Here is a 21165-nt window from a genome sequence, read left to right as displayed (position 1 = left end):
GAGGACGCGCTCAGGGCCCTGAGGCCACACAAGAGAATTGGCAACACTCCCATGGGGAGAGCTGAATTCCAAGTAAGGGGGTGCTCCACGTGGGGGGTTTCTCGCTACCTAGGCAGGAAACATCAATATGTACCAGCACAGCCTTCAGCCTACCATCCTCCCCAGCTTCCCTTGCAGGGTGCCCTCATGGTATGGGACGACCGACTCAGGGATGACTGAGGCATACGTGATGCCAACCTAGTCAGGGGCACAATGGAGCTCCACAGGCCTGCAATGACAGGCCCAATGCAGTGTTGACAGGCTATCCGGTGGGTGGCGCACTCCTAGCCAGTGGTGCACCTGCCCTGGGTATGTGGTGTCCCTGTTTATGGAGTGCACTGAGGTACGGCACCTAAACCCATCATGTATGCACCCTCTGCCCAATGCGGGTGAGGCGGGAGTGTGCACCTTCCTTCTGCAGTACAGTGGGAAGGTGTCCAGATTCCTAAGGTCATGTGGAGAGAGTCGGCAAAGACTAGGAGGTAAAAGCTAAACATTTTGGAGTAAATTCCCCTAAGAAGGGCCATGTCCAACACATATAAATTACGGTTGTACACTATTGACTAGAACAGATGGTATCTCATCCCACTCCAATTCTGAAGGGCCATGAACTAGCACTGATAGTGTTTTATTTTATGGTACATTAATTTTTATGAGCTAATATGGTCAAGCTACTTTCTTTAGCTCACTCCACCACCCCAGTTCAGACATGGCCATATGCAAATCAGTCTGACCCTGTGCCTCATGGGAACAGTCAAGCCCGAACTGCCAAGCCATGTCTTCCCTGGACCGGGAACAAGCATCCTGGGACCGGTTTCGGGTTCATAACCCTCATCAGCCAGGCTATTTTGAATCCAGTGGCAAAGTGAGCAAGGGACCCACGTCTGGGCTGCTGAAAGCTGATTAGCCAGAAACTGGTCCAAGGAAGCTTGTTTCCGGTCCAGGGAAGACATGGCTTGGCAGTTCGGGCTGTACTGTTTCCATGAGGCACAGGGTCAGACTGATTTGCATACGGCCATGTCGGAACTGGGGTGGTGGAGTGAGCTAAAGAATGATGATGTATTAAACCCAGATCAGTTGACTGGGGGTGAGGGCTTGCACTGTTCAACACTTCGTCCATCATCCCCTTAGGTTTTGCTTTGTTCACCCTAAGTTGGCAGGGTATGCCCAGACGTGGGTCCCTTGTTCACTTTGCGACTGGATTCAAGCTAGCCTGGCTGATGACGGCAGATTAGCCAGAAACCGGTCCCAGGATGCTTGTGTCCGGTCCAGGGAAGACATGGCTTGGCAGTTCGGGCTGGACTGTTCCCATGAAGCACAGGGTCAGACTGATATGCATATGGCCATGTCTGAACTGGGGTGGCGGAGTGAGCTAAAAAATGATGATGGATTAAACCCAGATCAGTTGACTGGGGGTGAGTGCTTGCAATGTTCATCATCCCCTTTGGGTTTGCTTCATTCTTGGAATCATTCAGTATACTTATGGAGCCAGTGAGACAGTACTCAGCGCCAGGACACCTTTGGGTATAAGTGCGCTTTAAAAGCTACAATAACATAACAGTCTCAACCTTTTCAACTATTCCACTTTGCGCTTGGGTTCCCTCGACAACAAACACTGGGTATAATAAGTGCAATTACAATTCATGGATATGAGGATCCATTCAAGATGCCACATCTCCATTCTAGCATTAGTATAGTTAGGTTCCTAATTTAATGCATTTCCCAAAATACCATAATCTCTGTACAAAATTATATGTGCCATATCTCTGAGTTTCAACCATACAGAAATGTGTGGAAGCCCATTTTATCATCACATTCTACCAACCTTTACATCCATCCCTACATTAAATTGACTTCCTTTTTGAGTAATTGTAATAATTAAAGTTGGTTCTTTCTAGATAAAGTGTTGTGTGCTATTTTGTGCTTATTTCTTAACAGCATTGTTGTTTTGATGTTGCGGTTTCTTTACCACATGAACTTTTCTAGGACAAAGGCCTTGCTGCTTGTGCCAAGCTACCAAATGGTATGCTTTGGATTTTTGTAAAAGAGACAAGATTGTTTTGACTTTATCAGTGCTCGACTACAGTTCATCTCAAGGCTTGTGCATTTCTGTTCCATAATTCAACTATCTGTTCCCTATATTGTGATCTTCAAATGTTTTTGAGGAGAGAAACCCTCAGATATGCGTTCTGTTTTATTCAAAAATACAGGGGAATGTGCACTTAGAAGCCAGCCCATGTGACTGCCTCTGTCACTCTGATCCACTCTTCAGGTTGAAACCTGTCCCTGCATGAAGACAAAACTTAGAACATCCTTTTCAGGAAGTTATTCTAAAGATTGGAACATGCTTCCGCATTCTGTCAGATCACCATCCTTGTATGAAGCCTTTTGGGGGGAAAAGCCTAAAGCTATGTTGCTTCAAAGACACTCCCCCCTTTGAAAGATCATTGGTGTCACTTGAGACTATGTGAAAAGATCTACAGTGAGTGAATTTGCCTTTGGTATGTACATATGAATATTTTGTCATTTGGTGTTTGCCTACCCGTTCTTCCATTTACTTATATATAGTATAAGTCTGTGTTGTCAACTGCTGTTTTATATTCATCTGTCTTTTGTAGGGCTTAAACAGACGTTTGTGGAACTTAATTTAAAGTGGTTTATCGCCCCTAAAGTACGGCAGTGTTTCTTTTTTTTAAAACTGCTAATAAATACATATTATATGGTATAAAGTACCCTCCTGCTGTACATTATAAGGATATTGCAAGTCACTGAGAAGTTGCATTACTACAGTTGAGTTCTGATGTCATTCTTTATATGAGACAACTGGGTGTGTCTCAAATCGCCTATTATATAAGGGGTAAAGTACCCCCGGCCATACATTAAAAGGATAATTCAAGTCACTGACGGGTTTAATAACTAAATAGATAAACAACTCTGAAGGACGAGTTCCTTGATAAGGTTAGGGAACTCCAAGGTGAATTGCAATATCCTTATCATGTATGGCAAGGGGTACTTTATCCCATATAATACATGGTCACACCATCACCATTCCCACAAACCACTTAAAACCTTGGTGCGTAGCTCTTTCATATGAAAGAGAGAGCATGCTTACAAACATGAATAAAAATAAAACCTCTACTGCAAAATTAAGCACATCAAAAACCTGTTGGGTATTTGTTGCAAAACGATATTAGAATCAGTTCAATACAAATCAGTTTAAAAAAAAGACTGCTGTAGCTCGGAATATGTAGAAACATGGAGAAAGATTCAAACTTTTCCATATTTATCTAAGGAGTGCAAAAAATAAACAAGTTCTTTCTGCTAGTCTCTGTAAACTGGGAAAATAGAGCAGAAGAAAGAAAAGCCAGCATTGCTTTAAACAGGTGCACCAAGACCTGACCTGCCTTTCACCTCAGCTGCTGACTCTGGCAGCAAGCATTGTGATGTCAGAACTCAAGTTGCAATAACTTATTACAGTTAAGTTCTAATGTCTTTCAGTCACATCACAAGTCACCTATCATATAGAAATTAGAGACATGCGGTTATACAGGGATTGCAGAATCCCTTTAGAATTACATTTTTACAGCAGGTTGAAATCAGTGCCAGATTAAACCCTGTGGAGACCCCGATGCAGTCATAATTTCAGGGCCCCCTCGCAAATTAACTCCATGGGGTGGGGGGAATTTGCATACTCGGGTTACGCAAAGTTCAGCGAAACGGTAAAAAATCTCTGCGCGCTACGCAGAATTCTGCGCGCATGCAGAATTGCTTGCTTCACCCGTTCGCGATGTGTTTTTCCTGTTCGGGGACGCTATTTGCATGCTCGGGGGGAAATATCTCACGGACTTGACCATGCGGTCAGGGCCATCTTGTTTCACTTGTCCCGCCCGCTCGTGATGAGTGTTTCCTGTTTGCAAACGCGGATGTCCAATGGTGTGTCACACACTCTCGTGGGATCGCGTGGCCGGACGCAAATGGATAGGAAAACTCGTCGGCAAACGCAGGGATCCCGGTAAGTCGATCCCGAGTGTGCAAACACGCATTTTGAAAGATCGAACAAGGAAAAAATTCTGCTATGCCGCGGATCGCAGAATTTTTGGCAATTCCGTGTTCTCCGCGGAACGCAGAGTTGTCAAAATTCTGCAAATTCCGCGAGCGGAGTGGAATTTACCGCCCAGGCTAACTCCTAATTCCCAATGCACCAGATCTTTTTTACAAACTGACAGCTGCCAGAAACTTTTAAGTGACAAACTGTCATGTGAATCTAATGTCTCTGGTTTATGTACTTTAAATTGTTAATGGCCATGTTAATGGCCACATTACATTTATACAGTATTTTCTCTGTAGAGTCTTTAATGTAAAGTTTTCGTTTCTTTGAGTTGATTAATTTTTTCTATCTTTTGGAAACAATTTTTAAGGAAGCTTGATTGTAATTTTCTTTCAAGATTAAATCAATATTATTTTGATCCATTGTTGCGGGCCCAAAAAAGGAGTGGGGCCAAAGGCCTGTGCCTACTTTGCCTATTTGGTAATCCGAAACTGTTTAAAATGCACATTATTCGATCAATGGCCACGTGGCATCAAAAAAGGTTCTCACAACTAAGCCATTGTTTGGATATTGATAACTACTACCTACATGGTAAGTTAAGACCTAGTCCACCACTTATTTTTCATCCCTTAAACTACAGACTGCACTATAGAATTATCTCATATTCACTGAAGATGAACCCTGGCATAAAATTTAGCAACTGATATTTTCATCAATAGTGGTCTATGCAACTAATATTAAGCTGAGAAGCAGAAAGCGGAAGTGGGAGAAAATATTAATAATATTTGGCAAAAATGCATGACAAAGTACAGCACATGGGCAAACCCATAACTGGAATTTCACAAACCTTCAATACCTAGCGGGGTGTGAGGTTACAAATGCTGATGGTCCACAATTCGAGGAATCTACACATAGTATAAAGAAACTGATTATTAAAAAGAAAAAAAACTAGGGGGCAGAGTATGCTGGAAACTGATTCTTTGCCACAGGACCAGCTTTAGGACAGTGCGACTGGAGCGACCGCTCTGGGAGCTGACCTATGGAGGGGGCACTGACCTCCGAGGGGAGGGGGGGGTGCTGTGTGTAGCAATAACTTATGATTGGAGAGATGAGGGGCACTTTTGCCCGGTGGTAGTGAGAGAATCCCAGGAGGCGGTCATGGGGTGTGGGGCACCAAAAATTATTATCGCACCAGGTGCCACCGATGCTAAAGCTGACCCTGCTTTGCCATGATGAGCAGCTCAGAGGAGGACTGATGCTGTTTGACAGCAGTCCACATCATCGAATGCTCTAAGCCCCCCTAGCAAAGACTGCTAGCTGATCCAACTCTCCTGCACCACAGATGGCCACCAAGCAACCTGCTGCTCCCTACATGGTCTTATCGACAAATCTACCACGAGCTTCTCCTGAATAAGACCCTCGTTTGTACTTAACAGATATCCAAGAAAGGTGTTGCTTTCTTGCCCATCATTTTCCAACTCTAGAATGTCCTACCAAGGGACACACTGGACCTGGGAATGGTCCTGGGGATGCATGGAGAATCTTTCTGGAGTTGTTGAAAAACGCAAAACTCCATCCTAGCTGCTATAAATAAGCCACAATTTTGCAATTTTGGGAGAAAAATAAATATTGTTCACACCCATAATCATTACAATAATGCATTGCATTTGAGTAATGCTAAGAGACTAGTGGTACCTCCCTTGCATGCTGCTCGTCAATCCCCAGTACACACCTGCTGCATGCTTTGCATCGTTTGCTGTAAGACCTGTAGCTGTTGATTCCTGGTTAGGCTGTCTTCGGTTCTGCTGAGTGGTCCTTTCTCCTGCTTTAGCAGTTCCACCTCGTTCCGGTACGCGTCAAGCTGCCAGCGCAGACTGTCGTTCTCTTCCTTCAGGGCGTATGCTTGGGCAGCCAGAGCTGAAAAGAACACACAGGGACATGTCCCTTTTATTATCAAACAATGATTTCGATCTCCTCTGAAAAGAAGACCTAAAAACAATCACCCCTTGCCTGCAGCCAATGAGAATACAGCTCTGAGGCCAATTTGTGAGTGTGCACTCAGTATATGTCCATAATAACAGATAGGACATCGGAGTCTACAGTGCTAAAGAAAAAGTTTTGAATTAATTTGCACCGAAATTGCTACAAATGAAACCTTCGCATAAAAAGCAAACTGATTTAACTTGATTTTGCTTATACATATATTCACTTTTCAAAGATAAAAAAATAAACTGAGGTAGAGGCAAAATCATTTTCTTCTTAATGTAAAATCAGTTGAAAATTGTGCTAAACATGTAATATGTCCTATCAACAAAACATATGTGCATACGTTTAGCACGGCTTCAAACCTATTTCCTTCATTTTCACTAGGTCTGGGAGTAATTAATTGGCGGCTCCTCGAGGGAGTGCTGGGGGCGGTGAGGCGGGGCGGGGGAGGGGCAGGGTGGCTTAAACTCCGGCATACGGCCGAACGAAGTGAAGTTAATAAATAAATAAAGAAAGAAAGAAAACAAATTACATTGCACGCACTGAATCGCCAATTGGCATCGCAGCACGCAATGTAATTCGTTTTATTTATTTAGTTAACTCCGTTTGGCCGTATGCCGGAGTTTACTACCCCCTATCCTGCCCCTCCTCTGCCTGCCTCACCGCCCCACAGAACTCCCTTGAGGAGCCGCCACTCAGTAATTTTAATTACAATGGAGTAATCGGGGTAATTTCAGTAATTCTTCATTACTCTTTGATGTGGAATTACTGATAAAACACGATTATGCCCACTTGCATAAGTAAGAGTAATCTAGAGGAAAAAAACCGACACAGGGGCATATGTAGGTAATTTCCATTTTGCGATTCTCAAATAGCGATTTTTAAGGAATCGCTATTTGAGAATTGCAAAATGGAATGTAGGTAAAAAATCGCAATATTTTTGCAAATTGCTAAAATTCCTTAATTGCGATTAGCAAATTGTGAATCGCAATTAAGGAATGAGTGTCCCATTCATTCCTATGGGCCAGGAGGCCCATAGGAATGAATGGGGATACATTCTCAAATTGCGATTTTCTATGAGAAAATCGCAATTTGAGAATCGCAATTCCAAGGGTGCCAGGGTGTCCAAAGGACACCTGTTGCACTCCTGGATATGCCTGTAAGTACATGTGGCGCACATACATGCCCTAAGGGCATGTCTGTGCGCCACATGGCACTTTGAATTTTACAAAAAAAAATTCATTTTGACCGGTAATCGCAAAATAGCATCTACTTGGAGTAGTTGGTATTTTGCAATTCCTTAAGCCAAAATAGCATTTTAAAAGTCACCCCTACATAGCATTTAAGGAATCGCAAAATTACGATTCCTTAAATGCTTGAGCAAAATAAGGAATCGCAATTTTTGCGATTCCTTATTTTGCTATGTGGCACCTACATACCAAATGGGTGTTTGTGATTCGCAAACGCCTTCCTACATATGCCCCTAAGAAAGCACATCTAACGAGTAGCTGTTTGCCCTGTTCTTCATGTTCTATTGCATTTATTGCTATTTTCTTCGAGCAAAATGCATTGCTGCATCTTTTTTGGATGCAAGGGGCATATTGCACTGAGAAACTAGCGCTACGTGTCGGGAGTCAGCTGTGGCGAAATTCTACCCTAAGATCACATTTAGAGAGCGCCGGCGGCTGCTAGTGCTGCTCAATGTGTTCTGTTGCATTTGGCAGTACTTTTTAGCTCAAAATGCATCTTTGTGTTAATTTTAGATGCAAAGGGAATTTTTGCGCTACGTAAGGAGCGCCAAATGTAGGATTACTCTTCACACATTATTCCACATAATTGTTAATAATCTTTGGGAAATTTCACATGATTACACTACACAGAATTATCTGAGCTATGCTCCCCTAATCTTCACCCTAGTGCAAAATCATTTTGTGAAATTAACTGGGATAAAATGTGTTTGCTCCATTTCCTATTGCACAAGCAGTAAAATAATAAAAGCTAGTTTCTTTTTTTTGCACCAGGGCAATTTCTGTAACATGGCCTCAAATGTGGGAATAGGACAAACATATGTAACAAAGGGTGGCAATAGGTCTAACACATGTACCCCTAAAATATGCAATGCTAAATTAATTAATTGAAGTCAGTAAAGAAAGGGATTTTACAGTGTTTGCTGTTTTTGAAGGGATTGTAAAAAAGACCCCTGCATATTTTCAGAATGAGCTCAATGTACCAGAAAATATATTGGAAAGGAGTGACATGAAAAAGACTAAAGCTTATTCTGAATTTAGGATGTAAGGGGCTACTATAATAGCGGGTGGATCGCCACCGCCCGTATGGCGGTGGCAATCTGCCCACCATTATACACTGCCCGCCTTCCATTTCCCCCGCCAAATTATGATGGCGGGGGGGGGGGACCCCGGTAGTTGGAAAGACCGTCTGCCGGTTCTCCGCCGGTCAAACAGGCGACCAGGCGGAAAAGGGCTCAGATATGATGGCGGTGTCACCACCATCCATATCATGATGGGTGGCGGTCAGGGCTGGACTGGCTACCGGGTGTTTTGTTGTGTTGCCAAGCTGGGGCTGATTTTGTTGATGGTTTTAAAGTATGCTGAGACTCTGCCATGGAAAGCCAGGCGGAGATCACTTTCGGGGGCCCGTTGCGGGCCCCCAGGGGTGGGGGGGTTGGGTGTGCACTTGGGGGGTACCCATGGTACGCCCCTCCATTTACATGCACAATGTGGCAGGCACTGCGCGGTGCCTGCCACGTTGTGCATGCAAATCTGCGACATGCATATATTGCATTGTGGCGGGTGCTGTTTACAGCACCGCCAGCCACAATGCAATGTATGCGGGATGCCACTGCCACTGTGGCGGTGGCATCCTAATCTCCATGGCTGGACCGCCGCACCTATGGCGGTCGGTCCCGTTTCCTGGTACGGTGGCGGGCGGACTTTAATAGGCCCCTAAGTATTTTCAGAACTCCAAGCAAAATTAGCTTTTGACATTCAGGAGCTCTCTTAACAGTAAAGAAAAGGCTCCATTTTAGGCCATTTGTTTCAATCTGGCTCCTTGTTGTTGCAACTTAGAGTGGCGCTCTACAGCAGCTGCTTACAGTGGTCTTAGTAAAGCACCGAAGTCAGAGCCAAACAATAATGTGACCCGGGAAGGCGGCAGAGTTTACTAAATTTCATGGCAATAAAAAGGCAAATAATGGGACATAATGCAGCACATTTTATGATATTATTCCTTGAATAATTTATAATTTCTACAAGTTAACACTATCAAGGCAAAAGGTTCACCTCAGTAGGACCAGTCTGATACCCATATACAGCGATAAGCAACCAAAAAGATGATCAGTCAAACTTTGCGAAGAGCCTTTCACTGTGCTGCACATTTTGCTGCTGTTTTTTTAAATAATTGTTGATCCATTTGAGCAAGAAAGAATGTTTGTTTGATGAAATCTGCAGATAATGCAGCAGATAATGCATTATTTGGCATAGGCGGTAAATCTAGAAATATGCGGACCCTGACCGAAGGATACAAAAATAACGATGGACTGGGATGTGGTCCCAGTGCCTGAGACTGATTCCCGCATTCCGCCTGTCGCTTTTTCTGAATACTTAGTAGAGCAGGGGCACTGACTGCATACAGAGCTTAGATCACGAGTATTTTAGGCAGCAGGAAATTTTGACTGCCAATGAGTACAAGATGACCTGGGACAATGCCATCGCCCCTGAAGCATGAATTAATGGAAAGAGGCAACTCCAGGAACCATGTGTCAGGCAAGTGACACGAAAAGGCAAACCTGTTATAACAGCTGGAATAGGAAAGGAAACGAGCTGGCACTACATAGACATTACCGCATTAGTTGCATGGAGAGGCGCTTACGCCTTGTCCTTATGAAGCTCTGTTTGGACTGGGATCAATTGTGAATGGCACTCTCACTGTCATAACCCATGGCAGGTGTCTGTGAGGGGATCGATTAGTATGCATGCTGGAAATTGCTTTGTCGGATTGGATTTCACCGTAGGCATGCCCTCAGCCAATTTCGTCGCAAAGTGTTATAAGGCGATGAAATACGCTCCAGAACCATTATGTAAATAAAGTATTCCTCCTTAAAACCTTCTGTGAAATGGAAATGTTATAGTACCGGAAGCATGTTCCGTCTTCTCAGCGGTACACTGGCACTTACTTATTCCGCCTAATATGACGTAAGTCATTTGGCTTTGGGAAATGTAATTCATTTTTTAATTTTCTTGGAATGGGAAAATGCACCATCTCAGAGACCAGCTGTGCAGACAAGGAAAATGGCTGGCCAGATCTTTAAAAGATGGTTCCATTAAAATACACACAATGCTAGTTTCCGTTTAGTACTTCTAAAGCGCACGTCTGCCCATAAGACATCTTGACACTACATAAGTGTATTAGGCACACCTGGGATTCAATTAGTCTTTGGGAACCGATCGCATCTTGAGTAGCAAGTGAAACCAGACTGCAAAAACACCTCTTGCAAAAGCACAGACTACGAAAACCTTCATGTTACAAGAGATTTCATCTTGCGTGTAATCCCACATACTAAGGGGCCGATTTGGATGTCGGTCCGACATTGGTTGGGAACTGGAACCGAACAACCTCCTGTCGACGGTTCAAGCCCAGCAAGTAGGATGAGACTTAATTAACCCTGTTCAGTCGCAATCCTATTCTTTACAATGGGAGCATGTATTCCGAACGGAACGCATGCTCTCATTGCAAAGAGAAGAGGTGCAGTTCATCTCTGCACCCGGTGGCAGGCACCTCAAGGTGCATTTGGCAGTCTTGCACCCATGGGGGCCCTGCAGGGGGCCCCCAAAGACAGATTCCCAATTTCTTTCTGTGTCTGAAAGGCCGGCACAGAAAGGAAGTGGGAATTGGCTATCGAAATCCCTCAGCTGGAAAGAGCCGCTCGAGGGATTTCTGCAGGTCTTCCGATTGGCGGACAGGATCTCCGAGCCCGTCGCAGGCCATTCGGAAATCTGATTTGGATTCCCTTTGGAACTACCCGATCGAAATGGGTCGGTTGGAAAGGAATCTGACCAGTTGATTACGATGCGGGCTGTTGGGCTCCGATCGACCGATGGTCGGAGCCATTTCAGACCACATCGTAATGGGGCCCCATGGCATGTGTCCTTTAACTTGTAAGGACTAGAATTAGAATGCTAAATTAAAAGAGCCTTTAAATGGGAAAGGAATGATTTGGCTGGATTTTGGAAATTATTAAAGGTCTTATGTTTTAGTAGTATGTATTAAAGATTTACATTTTATCAGTCGATATTCTGGAGGCCATGTATTTGCAGATTAAGTCTTCAATTTCTTATTTCCCAAAACTTTTTATTGGTTTTTCAACACAAACTCAAGGCACAATCTGCCCATTATCTCACGCAGGGGAGAGATGACTACTATCCAGCATGATGATACAAGATAAAAGAACCCTGTTGTGCGCGTCGACGTACCCCAATCACAACCCGTAGCTCAACTGAAGGGTAAAGTTTCTAAAGCATATGGGTACATAAGGCAAACAGGTCGAGAAGGAATGTCAGTGAGAGCTTGTGGCAACTCCATCATAATCTCTGCAGGATTCAGTGTTCTTGACAATTCCACCATTGAAACAAAGTCCCAGTAGATGCGAGTATAGCGGAACTCTCCCCATAGGGGCCCGAACCAAAAAGGAAACTAACAATCATACACAGAGTCAACTGAATTAACTAAACCCCCTCCTCCCCCCTACCCTGGTGGTGGCCTCAGAAAACCTGGAATGAGCCCGCAATAGTGGGGCCCACTCAAAGTTGGAAGAGATGTAGAGCCCTCACTGCAGCGGGACAGACTGCTGAAGGAAGACCCCGTGAAAGGAAGGAGACCAGCGGACCCCACCTAAACTCGAAGTTCTTAAAATCATCTTTAAAGATGTCAGACATGCGCTCAAGGCTAAGCAATTTCCAGAGGCGGGAGTGCCACAGGGATATCGCTGGCGTTTCCTTCCTTTTCCATGCCGCCGCTATAGTAATCTTGGCCGCTCCAATACTCTGCCACATTATCCTTTTATCCGCCCTGGTCTGGTGTTCTAACATGCGGTCTCAGATACCCAGAAGTATTCCCGACATAGATGTCGGGATGGGGTACCCAAGCATGTCTTTCACCTGAGCTAAGATTTCTTCCCAGAAAGGCCGGATGGTTGGGCAGTCCCACCAAATGTGTTGGAAGTCACCGAGCAATCCACACCCTTGCCAACATCTGTCTGAAGAGCCCGGGAAGATTCGAGATAATTTGGAGGGATATATGTACCAGTCCATCATTGTCTTTAAATGAGCCTCTCGCAAGTCTGTGGATTAGTTAAATTTAAAAATGTCAGACCACAAATGAGTCCACTCTTCGTCAGTTATGTCCCGTTGAGCCAGCCCCTCCCACATGTACATGTACCTCGGCCGGGGGGAGAGTGTAGTGGATAGTAGAAATTTGTAAAGAAACGAAATTGCACCCTTCATAGAAGAGGATTTGGTAAGGAAGGCTTCAAATTTAGTAAGGGGACGGGTAGCCCCTTCGCTGACCTGGGGGCCTAGTGCCCAATGGATTAATTGAGTATAGTGATAGCGCTCAGAATCTCCCACTCCATAGCCCCTCTTACAATTATCAAAAGCGAGGGGATCATAATTGTGGAACAGGTGGGTCAGGGCTAGGCATTCTCCCTCCCGCCAGGCGTCAAAGGGTCCCTCCTGAAAAGCCGGAGGGAATGCCGCAGTGAAGTGTAGTGGTGTAAAGGGCGAAGGGAATGTAGTCCAGCTGTCATCCTTCGTTACAGAGTCCCAGACTTGTAGAGTGGTACGTGTAGAGGTGCTAAGGTAGGCGTTTTTGGGTCTATCATGTTTCGTGCACCAGATTAGGTCCCATATCGTCCTGCCAGCTACACTACGGTCCATATGGAGCCAGTGCTTCTCGGACTCCCTCTGCGACCATACGACCATTATTCGGAGTTGTGAGGCCTTGTAATATAGATGAATATCAGGTAGACCTACCCCTCTCTCCTGCTGGGAGCGGCGCAGCAGAAAAAATAAGAAGCGGGCACGTCCTCCTTGCCAGATAAAGCGTAGGATTATAGTTTTTACACGTCTGAAAAAATCCCCTTCAAGTTCTATTGGTAGTGCCTGAAGTAAATACAGTAATTTAGGGAGGGTCATTTTAATCGTGTGGACGCGACCGAGCCAGGACAGGAAGAGAGGTTTCCATCTCGTCAGCTCCGCCTGAATACGATTAAGAAAGGGCGGAAAGTTGGCCGAGTACAATTTCTCCACTGTCGACATCAGTTGGATACCCAGGTATTGGATGAAGGAGACGGCCCATGATAAAGGTTTAAGGGACTGGAGTCGATGGACCTCCTTTTGTGAGAGGGTGAAGTTAAGTATATAAGATTTATCCAAATTGATTTTAAACCCTGCAGCTGCCTCAAAGCGTTCGAGTTCCCTTTGTAAGTGCGGGATAGATACTGTCGGACTGAAAGGGATAAGAGGACATCGTCCGCAAAGAGAGAGATCTTATGGGATTCCCCGGTGAAGGGTATGCCTTTAATCCCAGGGTTTTCTCTGACCGCAATCGCTAGTGGTTCAATACTAAGAGCGAACAGCAGGGCGGATAAGGGGCATCGCTGCCTAGTTCCTCTGGAGTGTGAAAAGAGGGAAGATTGCACGCCATTCACCGAAACTTTAGATCGGGGATGTTGATAGTTGGCCCGAATCATGTTTAGGAATTGTGGCGAAAAACCAAACGCCGTGAGCATGTAGAATAGGAACTTCCAGTCAACGCTGTCAAAGGCCTTTTCGGCATCCAACCCGACCACAACCGCTGGGATCTTAAATTTGTTAGCCTTTTCTATGAGATGGACTATGCGGCGGGTGTTGTCGTGGGTTTGACGTCCCGCAATGAAGCCAGACTGATCTGGGTGAATAATGAGCGGCATGAGGTCATTCAATCTCCTAGCCAAAATAGATGAATATAGTTTCGCGTCTATATTCAGGAGGGCAATAGGCCTGTAGAAGGCGCAACATGAGGTATATTTTCCTGGCTTGGGAATTACTGAGATCACTGCCTCAGACATAGAGCCAGTCATATCCCCATCAGTGGCCATTCTATTGAAAAGCCTAACTAAGTGAGGGCTGATGTCAGAGGAGAATGTTTTGAAGAAAATCGCAGTGTACCCGTCAGTGCCCGGCGCTTTATGGGACTTCAATGCCTTAATAGCCGAAGTAACCTCGCCTAAAATAATCGGAGCTGTAAGCTCCTCATTCCATGCGGGGGAGACCTGAGGGATGGGTAACTCCCTAGGAAATTCTTGCTGTCTGACTGTGTCAAGGGCGTCTGCAGAGTATAAAGTTTTGTAAAACGCCCCGAAAAGTTCCGCCTCGTCCACGTCTCTGTGGGCAATGTCTCCTGAAGGACCCTGAATACCCCCTATGTACTCCCTCTCCCGTTTATCTTTTAATTGCCTAGCGAGGTGTTTCCCAATTTTACTGCCTTGAGTGTAGGATAAATTACGCAGCTTAAGAAGTGTGAATTCTGCCCTATCATTGTAAATAGCCCGGAGTTTATCTCTGATCGCTGTGAGTTTGCGCAAAGTCTGCCTGGTGGGCTTAAGCTTTTGGGACTGTACAATGGCCTCTAGCTCCGCCTCAAGTAGTTACCAAACCTTGGCCCGTTGTCGATTCAGGCCTGTGTTGAGCGCATTGTATTTAGCCCGCATCACGGCCTTAAAGGAGTCCCATGTATTGTATTCTGATGTGTCCTCCGGCCGGTTAAGGGTAAAAAATTCTTTGATAGTTTCGTGGAGATGGGTACATGATTCCTTGTCCCTAGCTAATGATGCTGGAAAGTACCACCTTGTAAGAGACGGGGCATTGCCAAACCAATTGAGAGAGAGTATAAGCTGTGATCCGAGACGGACATGGGGAATATCTTGGCCTCTCGGAGGCCACCCTGCAGGGACTGGCTGGTGAAAATGTAATCCAGTCGGGAATAGGAATGATGAACATGGGAGAAGAAGTAATAGTCCTGGGTCTGGGGGTAAAGAACACGCCAGGTGTCCAACAGTCCTAGGTCGTGAATGTGTCTTTGTGTGTCATTGGAAAAGGAGCCCAGCTCGGAGCGGCGAGTATATGTACTATCGAAATCTGGCTGCCACACCAAGTTAAAGTCCCCCATAAGAACTAGAGGCCCCTCAGCAAAGTCTGTCACCTTTCCCAATAGGGTTTGCAGGAATCCCTTTTGACCAGTGTTAGGGACGTAGAGCGCCACAAAGGTGCAAAGCTTCCCTTTCAAACGACCCTTGACCATAATCCAGCACCCATCCCTATCGCTCTGCACCCCTGTGGGCTGAAATTGAGTGGGGGACCGAAAAAATGAGCGCCGCCCCCCTATATTTGGTAGAGGCTGATGACTTGTAAATTATCGGGTACTGTTTGTGTTTCAAACGTGAATCCCCAGACCTAGTTAAGTGTGTTTCTTAAAGAGCCACTATGTCCAAGTGGTGGTCGACTATATACTTCCATATTTTCTGATGTTTCTAAGGGGAGTTAAGCCCCTTAACGTTCCAGGTGCCTATGGTTATCGGCATAGCATTATGGGAACCTCGTACTTCTCCACTGTTTCACCAACCACCATGTCCCATCCAGCCACCGTGCAATCCCTCCATTCTCCCGCCCACCGGCATGTGGAGCAACCGGGCCTATGTAAAGAGCCGGAATCCTCCCAATGGTTATTATTGCAAAGGCCACCACCATGAACCCCCCCCCCCCCCCGGACCCATAAAGCAATACATCCCAAAACAAAAAACACAACCAAACATTCAAATTTTCCCCCGGAAGAGGGGATTTAACAAAAATGGCGATCTCGTAAAAGGATCTGGAAGATCCCTGTGAGTTCATTGGGGACATCAGATCCGAGGACTCGGTCCGCGCCCGCTAGAGCGGGCTAGAAGCCATGCTCTCCACAGACACGAGGTCAGCGTAAGACTTGCATCGCGGAGCTCCCCGCTAAGGCAGTAAAAACCCTGCAGATGGCAACACACAATAGAAAGACCAAAATACATTCATCCTCAACAGTCTTAGTATACAGGCCTGTCCTTATGTGATCTTCATTTCCGGTCAGCTTCGACAGCGCCCATCCATGAAGGGTTGTTCTATAGTGCCTCATCGTTGGGGACGCACGGGCCGCAGCGGGGCTTAAGGGAACGGTCCCGTTGGCTCACCCGGTAGAAGCAGGCCCCCACCGCGGATCATATCTAGAGGCACCAGAACGCAGGACAGGGACCCCGTCGAGGCACCGCACGTCAGCCTATCCCATAGCATGAAGAGATTGTCAGCGCGTCGAACCGCAAGACCATGCAGAGGTGGAGGGGTCTCCCGTAGATGATTTATCAGAGGCTCCCAATGCTGGTGACTCCGTAGGTGCAGAGATACCGAGCAGGTCCAGACCTTCCTGAAGATCGGTGATGTGACGCCGTTTGTTTTGAAGGTCAAAGCTGAGCCCGAATGGGTAAGTCCACCGGTACCTAATATGGTCGGCCCGCAGTTTAGCAGTCACTGGCCTGAGGAGTTGTCTTTGTGCCAGCGTAGCCGGTGCCACGTCCTGAAAGATGCTGCATGAGAAGTTCTGGAATGAGACCGTGTCCTTAGCTCGTGCCGCATGCAGGATCGCTTCCTTGGCCTTGTAGGAGTGGAATTTCGCTAGGATGTCTCGGGGTCGCGTCCTCTCACCTTGCTGTTGGGGACCCAATCGATGGACTCTGTCTAACTTAATCTTGAGAGGCTGGGGGGCGATTATTTCTGAGAAAAGGCCCACTACGAAGGCCTCAAGGTCCGGCCCCTCCGCCCCCTCCTCAAGGTCCCAGATGCAGAGGTTCTCCCGACATGCCCTGTTTTCCAGGTCCTCTGCCTTAAGTTGCGCCTGGGATAGGTGCTCCTTGAGCGATTTGACATCCTCCTGTAATTCCAGGACACAACGTTCCTCTTCCCAATTGTGTTCCTCAAGGTCAAGGACGCTCCTGCCCACTGAGTCCACGTCCTGTTGTAATGAGGAGAGGCGTTCCGAAAGGTCAGACCAGAGTAAGTCGATGGAGGATTTAATATCTTGGGTAATATCTTTGCGCAGGTCCATCTTGAACTCTTTGAGCATGGTCATAAGTTCCGTTTTTGTGAGAGCCACCGTTGCCGCCCCAGGCTCGCCTTGCCGTGCGTCACTCTTGGAGGAAGAAGAAAAAAAATCTGAAACCTTGCTGGTCTTCTTCGTCATCGGCTTGTTAGGATGCATAAGGCAGTGCCCCCCTGGGTGCGATGCAGGTCACTAAAGAGCAAGGACAGGTAGTTGCTGTAGGTGGGTGCCAATGTATATGGTGCCAATCTTCTACCACCACTCGGTACTCGCCCCCCTCTACACTTCAAGGAGATGGTGTGGTGAGGCCTCCGAACGAGTATGTCCTTAGGTGCCCTCACACCCCAAAGTAGCCAGAGCTGCGGGGGCCATCATTCCCGGGCCCACAGGCCAGTGGAAAGTGGGGAGCTTCGTAGGCACCACAGGACCAGCTTTAGCACGAGAGGCAGCAGCAGGCACCCTCAGTATAACAGGGGGTGTTGTCTCAGGCCAATATTAGGGGTAGCAGCCAAGAAGGGGGCAATACAAGGGTCGGGCGGCAGCCTACCGCTTTGTAAAGGTTTTCAGCGACCAATGCGGTGTATCCCGGAGTTTACCGCCACCATGTTGGGGTCAGGCACACGTGGCGTGTTGCCGTTTCAGGAGACAGAGGCACCCCTCTCAATGCGCCCCCGCAGTCGGTCCCGTTCTCACCGAGGGGGCTCCCATCCGCGTCATCGCCAGCAGCTGCCAGGTCACAGGGTAATCAGGCACGGAGAGCTCAGCCGTTAGACGGCCACCATTTTGGGGCTAGCCGCCGGCAGTGTCCTCGCTGGAGCCGGAATTCTGCAGGCGCGCTTCCCCTGCGTCTCGGGGGCTAAAAAGTGCTCTATATTATGCCGCTATGTGTCAACCCATAGTAGCTCCACTCGAGAGGTTTGCGGGTGGATAGAGCCACCAGGAATTGCCGCCAGAGTCGAGCGTGGACCGGAGGCTGATACAGATCACGTCTGTTCGGCCATCTTGCCCGGCCACGCCCTCCTTCAATTTCTTATCAAAGGAAATTTTGTCCTGGATAGCTATTCGATCACTGCAGATGAAAATCCATAGCTGTGAAGTCTCCGGTGAGGAGGAATTTACAAATCTAAGTTTCTTTTGTTCTTGGAATTTAGAGGAATACACTGTGGGATGATTTTAGTAATCCGGACATGTTATTGTGAATCAGTTTGTCCTTGCGAAACTAAGCCCTTCTACCATTTATTACGGCTTGATTCACTTACAATGTCCTTCACACGTCTACCCTTTCCTTTTCAAAATTTCTCAAGGTCAGAGGGGATGGGGGGATCAAGAAATGCACAATTTATTGACCTTAAATCTCCTACATTGCATAATCCATTGGCCTTGAGCCTCCTACATTTAAACAAGAACAACATACAAAGCAATCATTCTCTCAGCAGGGTCACAAAAAATTGGAATTCATGTCCACTAGATCTCGGTACCACCACTTGTTTTACAATTTTCAAAGAGAAGCTTAAAATCCTCCTGCCTGAAAGTCGGTTGGTTACTTAGATTTCACTCCGGCCCTTGTTTGCCAACCTGTAAGTTCTCTACACGGTGGTGGTCTCTTACTGAGGAATGGTCTTACTTTCTGGCTTTATTCATATTGATTTGTTACCTATGTTTATTCTGTTCTAATCTTGGATCTGACTTGTATATTTGCTTATGATCTGACTCCTTTTTTTGGGTATGGTCAATATTTATACTTTTATGTGGGTGTTTTGATGCTCTCCAACCCCCTTGTGCTATATTTATACTATAAAGAAAAATGCATAAACAAATGAAATAAAAATAAATACCATAAATGCCTAGTGTGTGGTATATATTTTTGTGGTATATGCATTATGGAACCCAGCCAAGAGGCATCTTAGGTAATTCTTTGAATTTAACCCCTTCCAAACTTAAAATTTGTATACAACCCACATCCCTGCTAAGGGTCTCTAGTAAAGCAAAGGATGTGCCCTGGAATCAGTCATGGATACTCTACTGGGGAGCTTGGGGGTCCACACCACTTATTAGAGTTAACACATGGGTGCTGTCTAGTCTGATTAATACAGAGAGTGTCTCAGAATCTGCTCATACCTCAAGTTATGTCAGATGTCTGTGGTGGAACTCAGCTTACTGGATTTCTGAACAGAAAGGATGGTGGGCAAATGAATGCCTTCTAATTTCTGCTACTTTCATTATGCTGACAATTTACATTATTTAATGATACAAACGATGTTTTTAATAACACTTGCTAAAAAGCAACTTCTACTTTTATACAACTCAGGGTGTTCATTTTATCCACTTGATGAAAGAGTCAGCCATCCCAGTAATCAAACATGTTATCCAGAGCTTGAACATGGACAGCCAATTTCAATCTCCGTGCTCTCCAGCTGGCCTTCCACATGTTGCTCTCAATTATTTTAGTTGTCCCCTCTCTATCCCTTTTATTCTTCTCTCTCCCTTTCTCTCCTTCCCCTCTCAATTTAGCTGTCATTCACTTTGTGGACATGCCACACCTCCATATCAATTCCTCTCATCTTTCATTTACCGTTCTTCACTGTCTTCTTTTTTTGTTCTATTCTCTATGCCTTCCTTACATTTGTTTTCCTGTCTTCTTTAGGTTCTCCTCCCCTTTTCTTCCGTTCTCCTGGCTCTTTTTCTTCTGCTCTCTTCTTCCCTCAACTACTAAAACCACATTTTTCCAATCCTCACACCACGTGGAGTTTTACCTGGACAAGGCCCGGAGAAAGAACTACTATCAATGCCACGAAATAAGCTTTTCTTAATGGTCAAGCAATTACATTTAATGCAAATGTGCATAGTCTCTGAGCTTCATGGCCATACAGTGGGCAACATGATAAATTACTAAATCAAATACACCTTTCATTGTACACATGTGTATCCTAATTCCAAGTGTACCAGTTCCAGAAAGCACAACACGCCTCAATCAGTCTTATTGCTTATCTAAACAAACATTGGTAAAGCCAGTACATACACAATTAACGTGGCAACACACTTGAAAACAAGAAGGACTAGCTACTACGACTATGTATGTGTAGTGCCTGCACAAGGAAACCCAATAGTTTTTTTAGAAGGCCCTCACCCACCAACCTAGTTGGTGGCATGCTTCATCATCGGGCCCCACCCGAGGTAACGAGTGTACCTCAGGTGTGCTACGACGCCTGACTACAGCGGAGCAGGTTTTGTTACGTGAGTGTGGGTGCTAGTGCATTGAGTGAGGTTTTAAAATTCTATCCGAGGGGTCCCAAACGGTTACTTTATTGGTGGGCCCCTGGCAGGGTTAAAAACAAAGGCTTTTGGACATGCAGGGATAGACATATGGTCTCCCAAGTCCAGTGTGGTCTACTAGTTTCAGCAAGACCTTTTTTTTAAAACTGGCTTTCTTCAGGACCTTTTTATATGTGAGGGTGATACAGGGGTCTTACGTGCAGTCAGTATCCTGTATGTGTAGAACTCGCTAAGGTGCTGTAGTTGTGAGAGGTGGTTCCTCTCAGTTTTGTCCCTGTACGGAAAAGAGAGGACAGACACAAATGGTTAAGGACCCATGGGTCTTGAAGGCACAACATATGTGACGCTGCGTCAGGTGCCTAAAGTGTATCGCAGTAAATTTGTCAGTGCTCAAGAGGTAGTGGCAACTTGTGGCATTTTGCCGAGTATAGGTCTTATGCGGTAACAGTGCTACTGTCTAAGAGAGCGAGCTAATTGTTGTGATAAAGGAGAATGAGAAGGTTTTTATAGACAGGATTCATGCTTACTCCTAACTACAGGGGACAAAATTCCAAGCGTCTCTGCCGGGGTCCGAGACATATGTGCGCACTTGGATTGAGAAGGAGAGAAAAAGAGCAAAGTGAAAGCATTAGTACAGGGTCTGCGCTACT

General features: G+C 45.9%; 1 protein-coding gene across 2 annotated transcripts in view; it reads right to left on the bottom strand.

Annotated features, from left to right (window-relative positions):
- The window catches only part of ENOX1 (ecto-NOX disulfide-thiol exchanger 1), a 2419302-nt gene that overhangs the window by 296398 nt on the left and 2101739 nt on the right, over window positions 1-21165 (bottom strand). For both annotated transcript variants that reach the window (XM_086935020.1, XM_086935021.1), the window contains one exon: window positions 5820-6004. In XM_086935020.1, the coding sequence (XP_086791146.1) occupies window positions 5820-6004 (185 nt within the window). The remainder of the gene's footprint in view (window positions 1-5819; window positions 6005-21165) is intronic.

This window comes from Lissotriton vulgaris, chromosome 8 (assembly GCF_964263255.1).
Source record: "Lissotriton vulgaris chromosome 8, aLisVul1.2, whole genome shotgun sequence".
Taxonomy (NCBI): domain Eukaryota; kingdom Metazoa; phylum Chordata; class Amphibia; order Caudata; family Salamandridae; genus Lissotriton; species Lissotriton vulgaris.
Note: the sequence above shows the minus strand (reverse complement) of the source record. Positions and strands in the feature narration are given on the sequence as shown.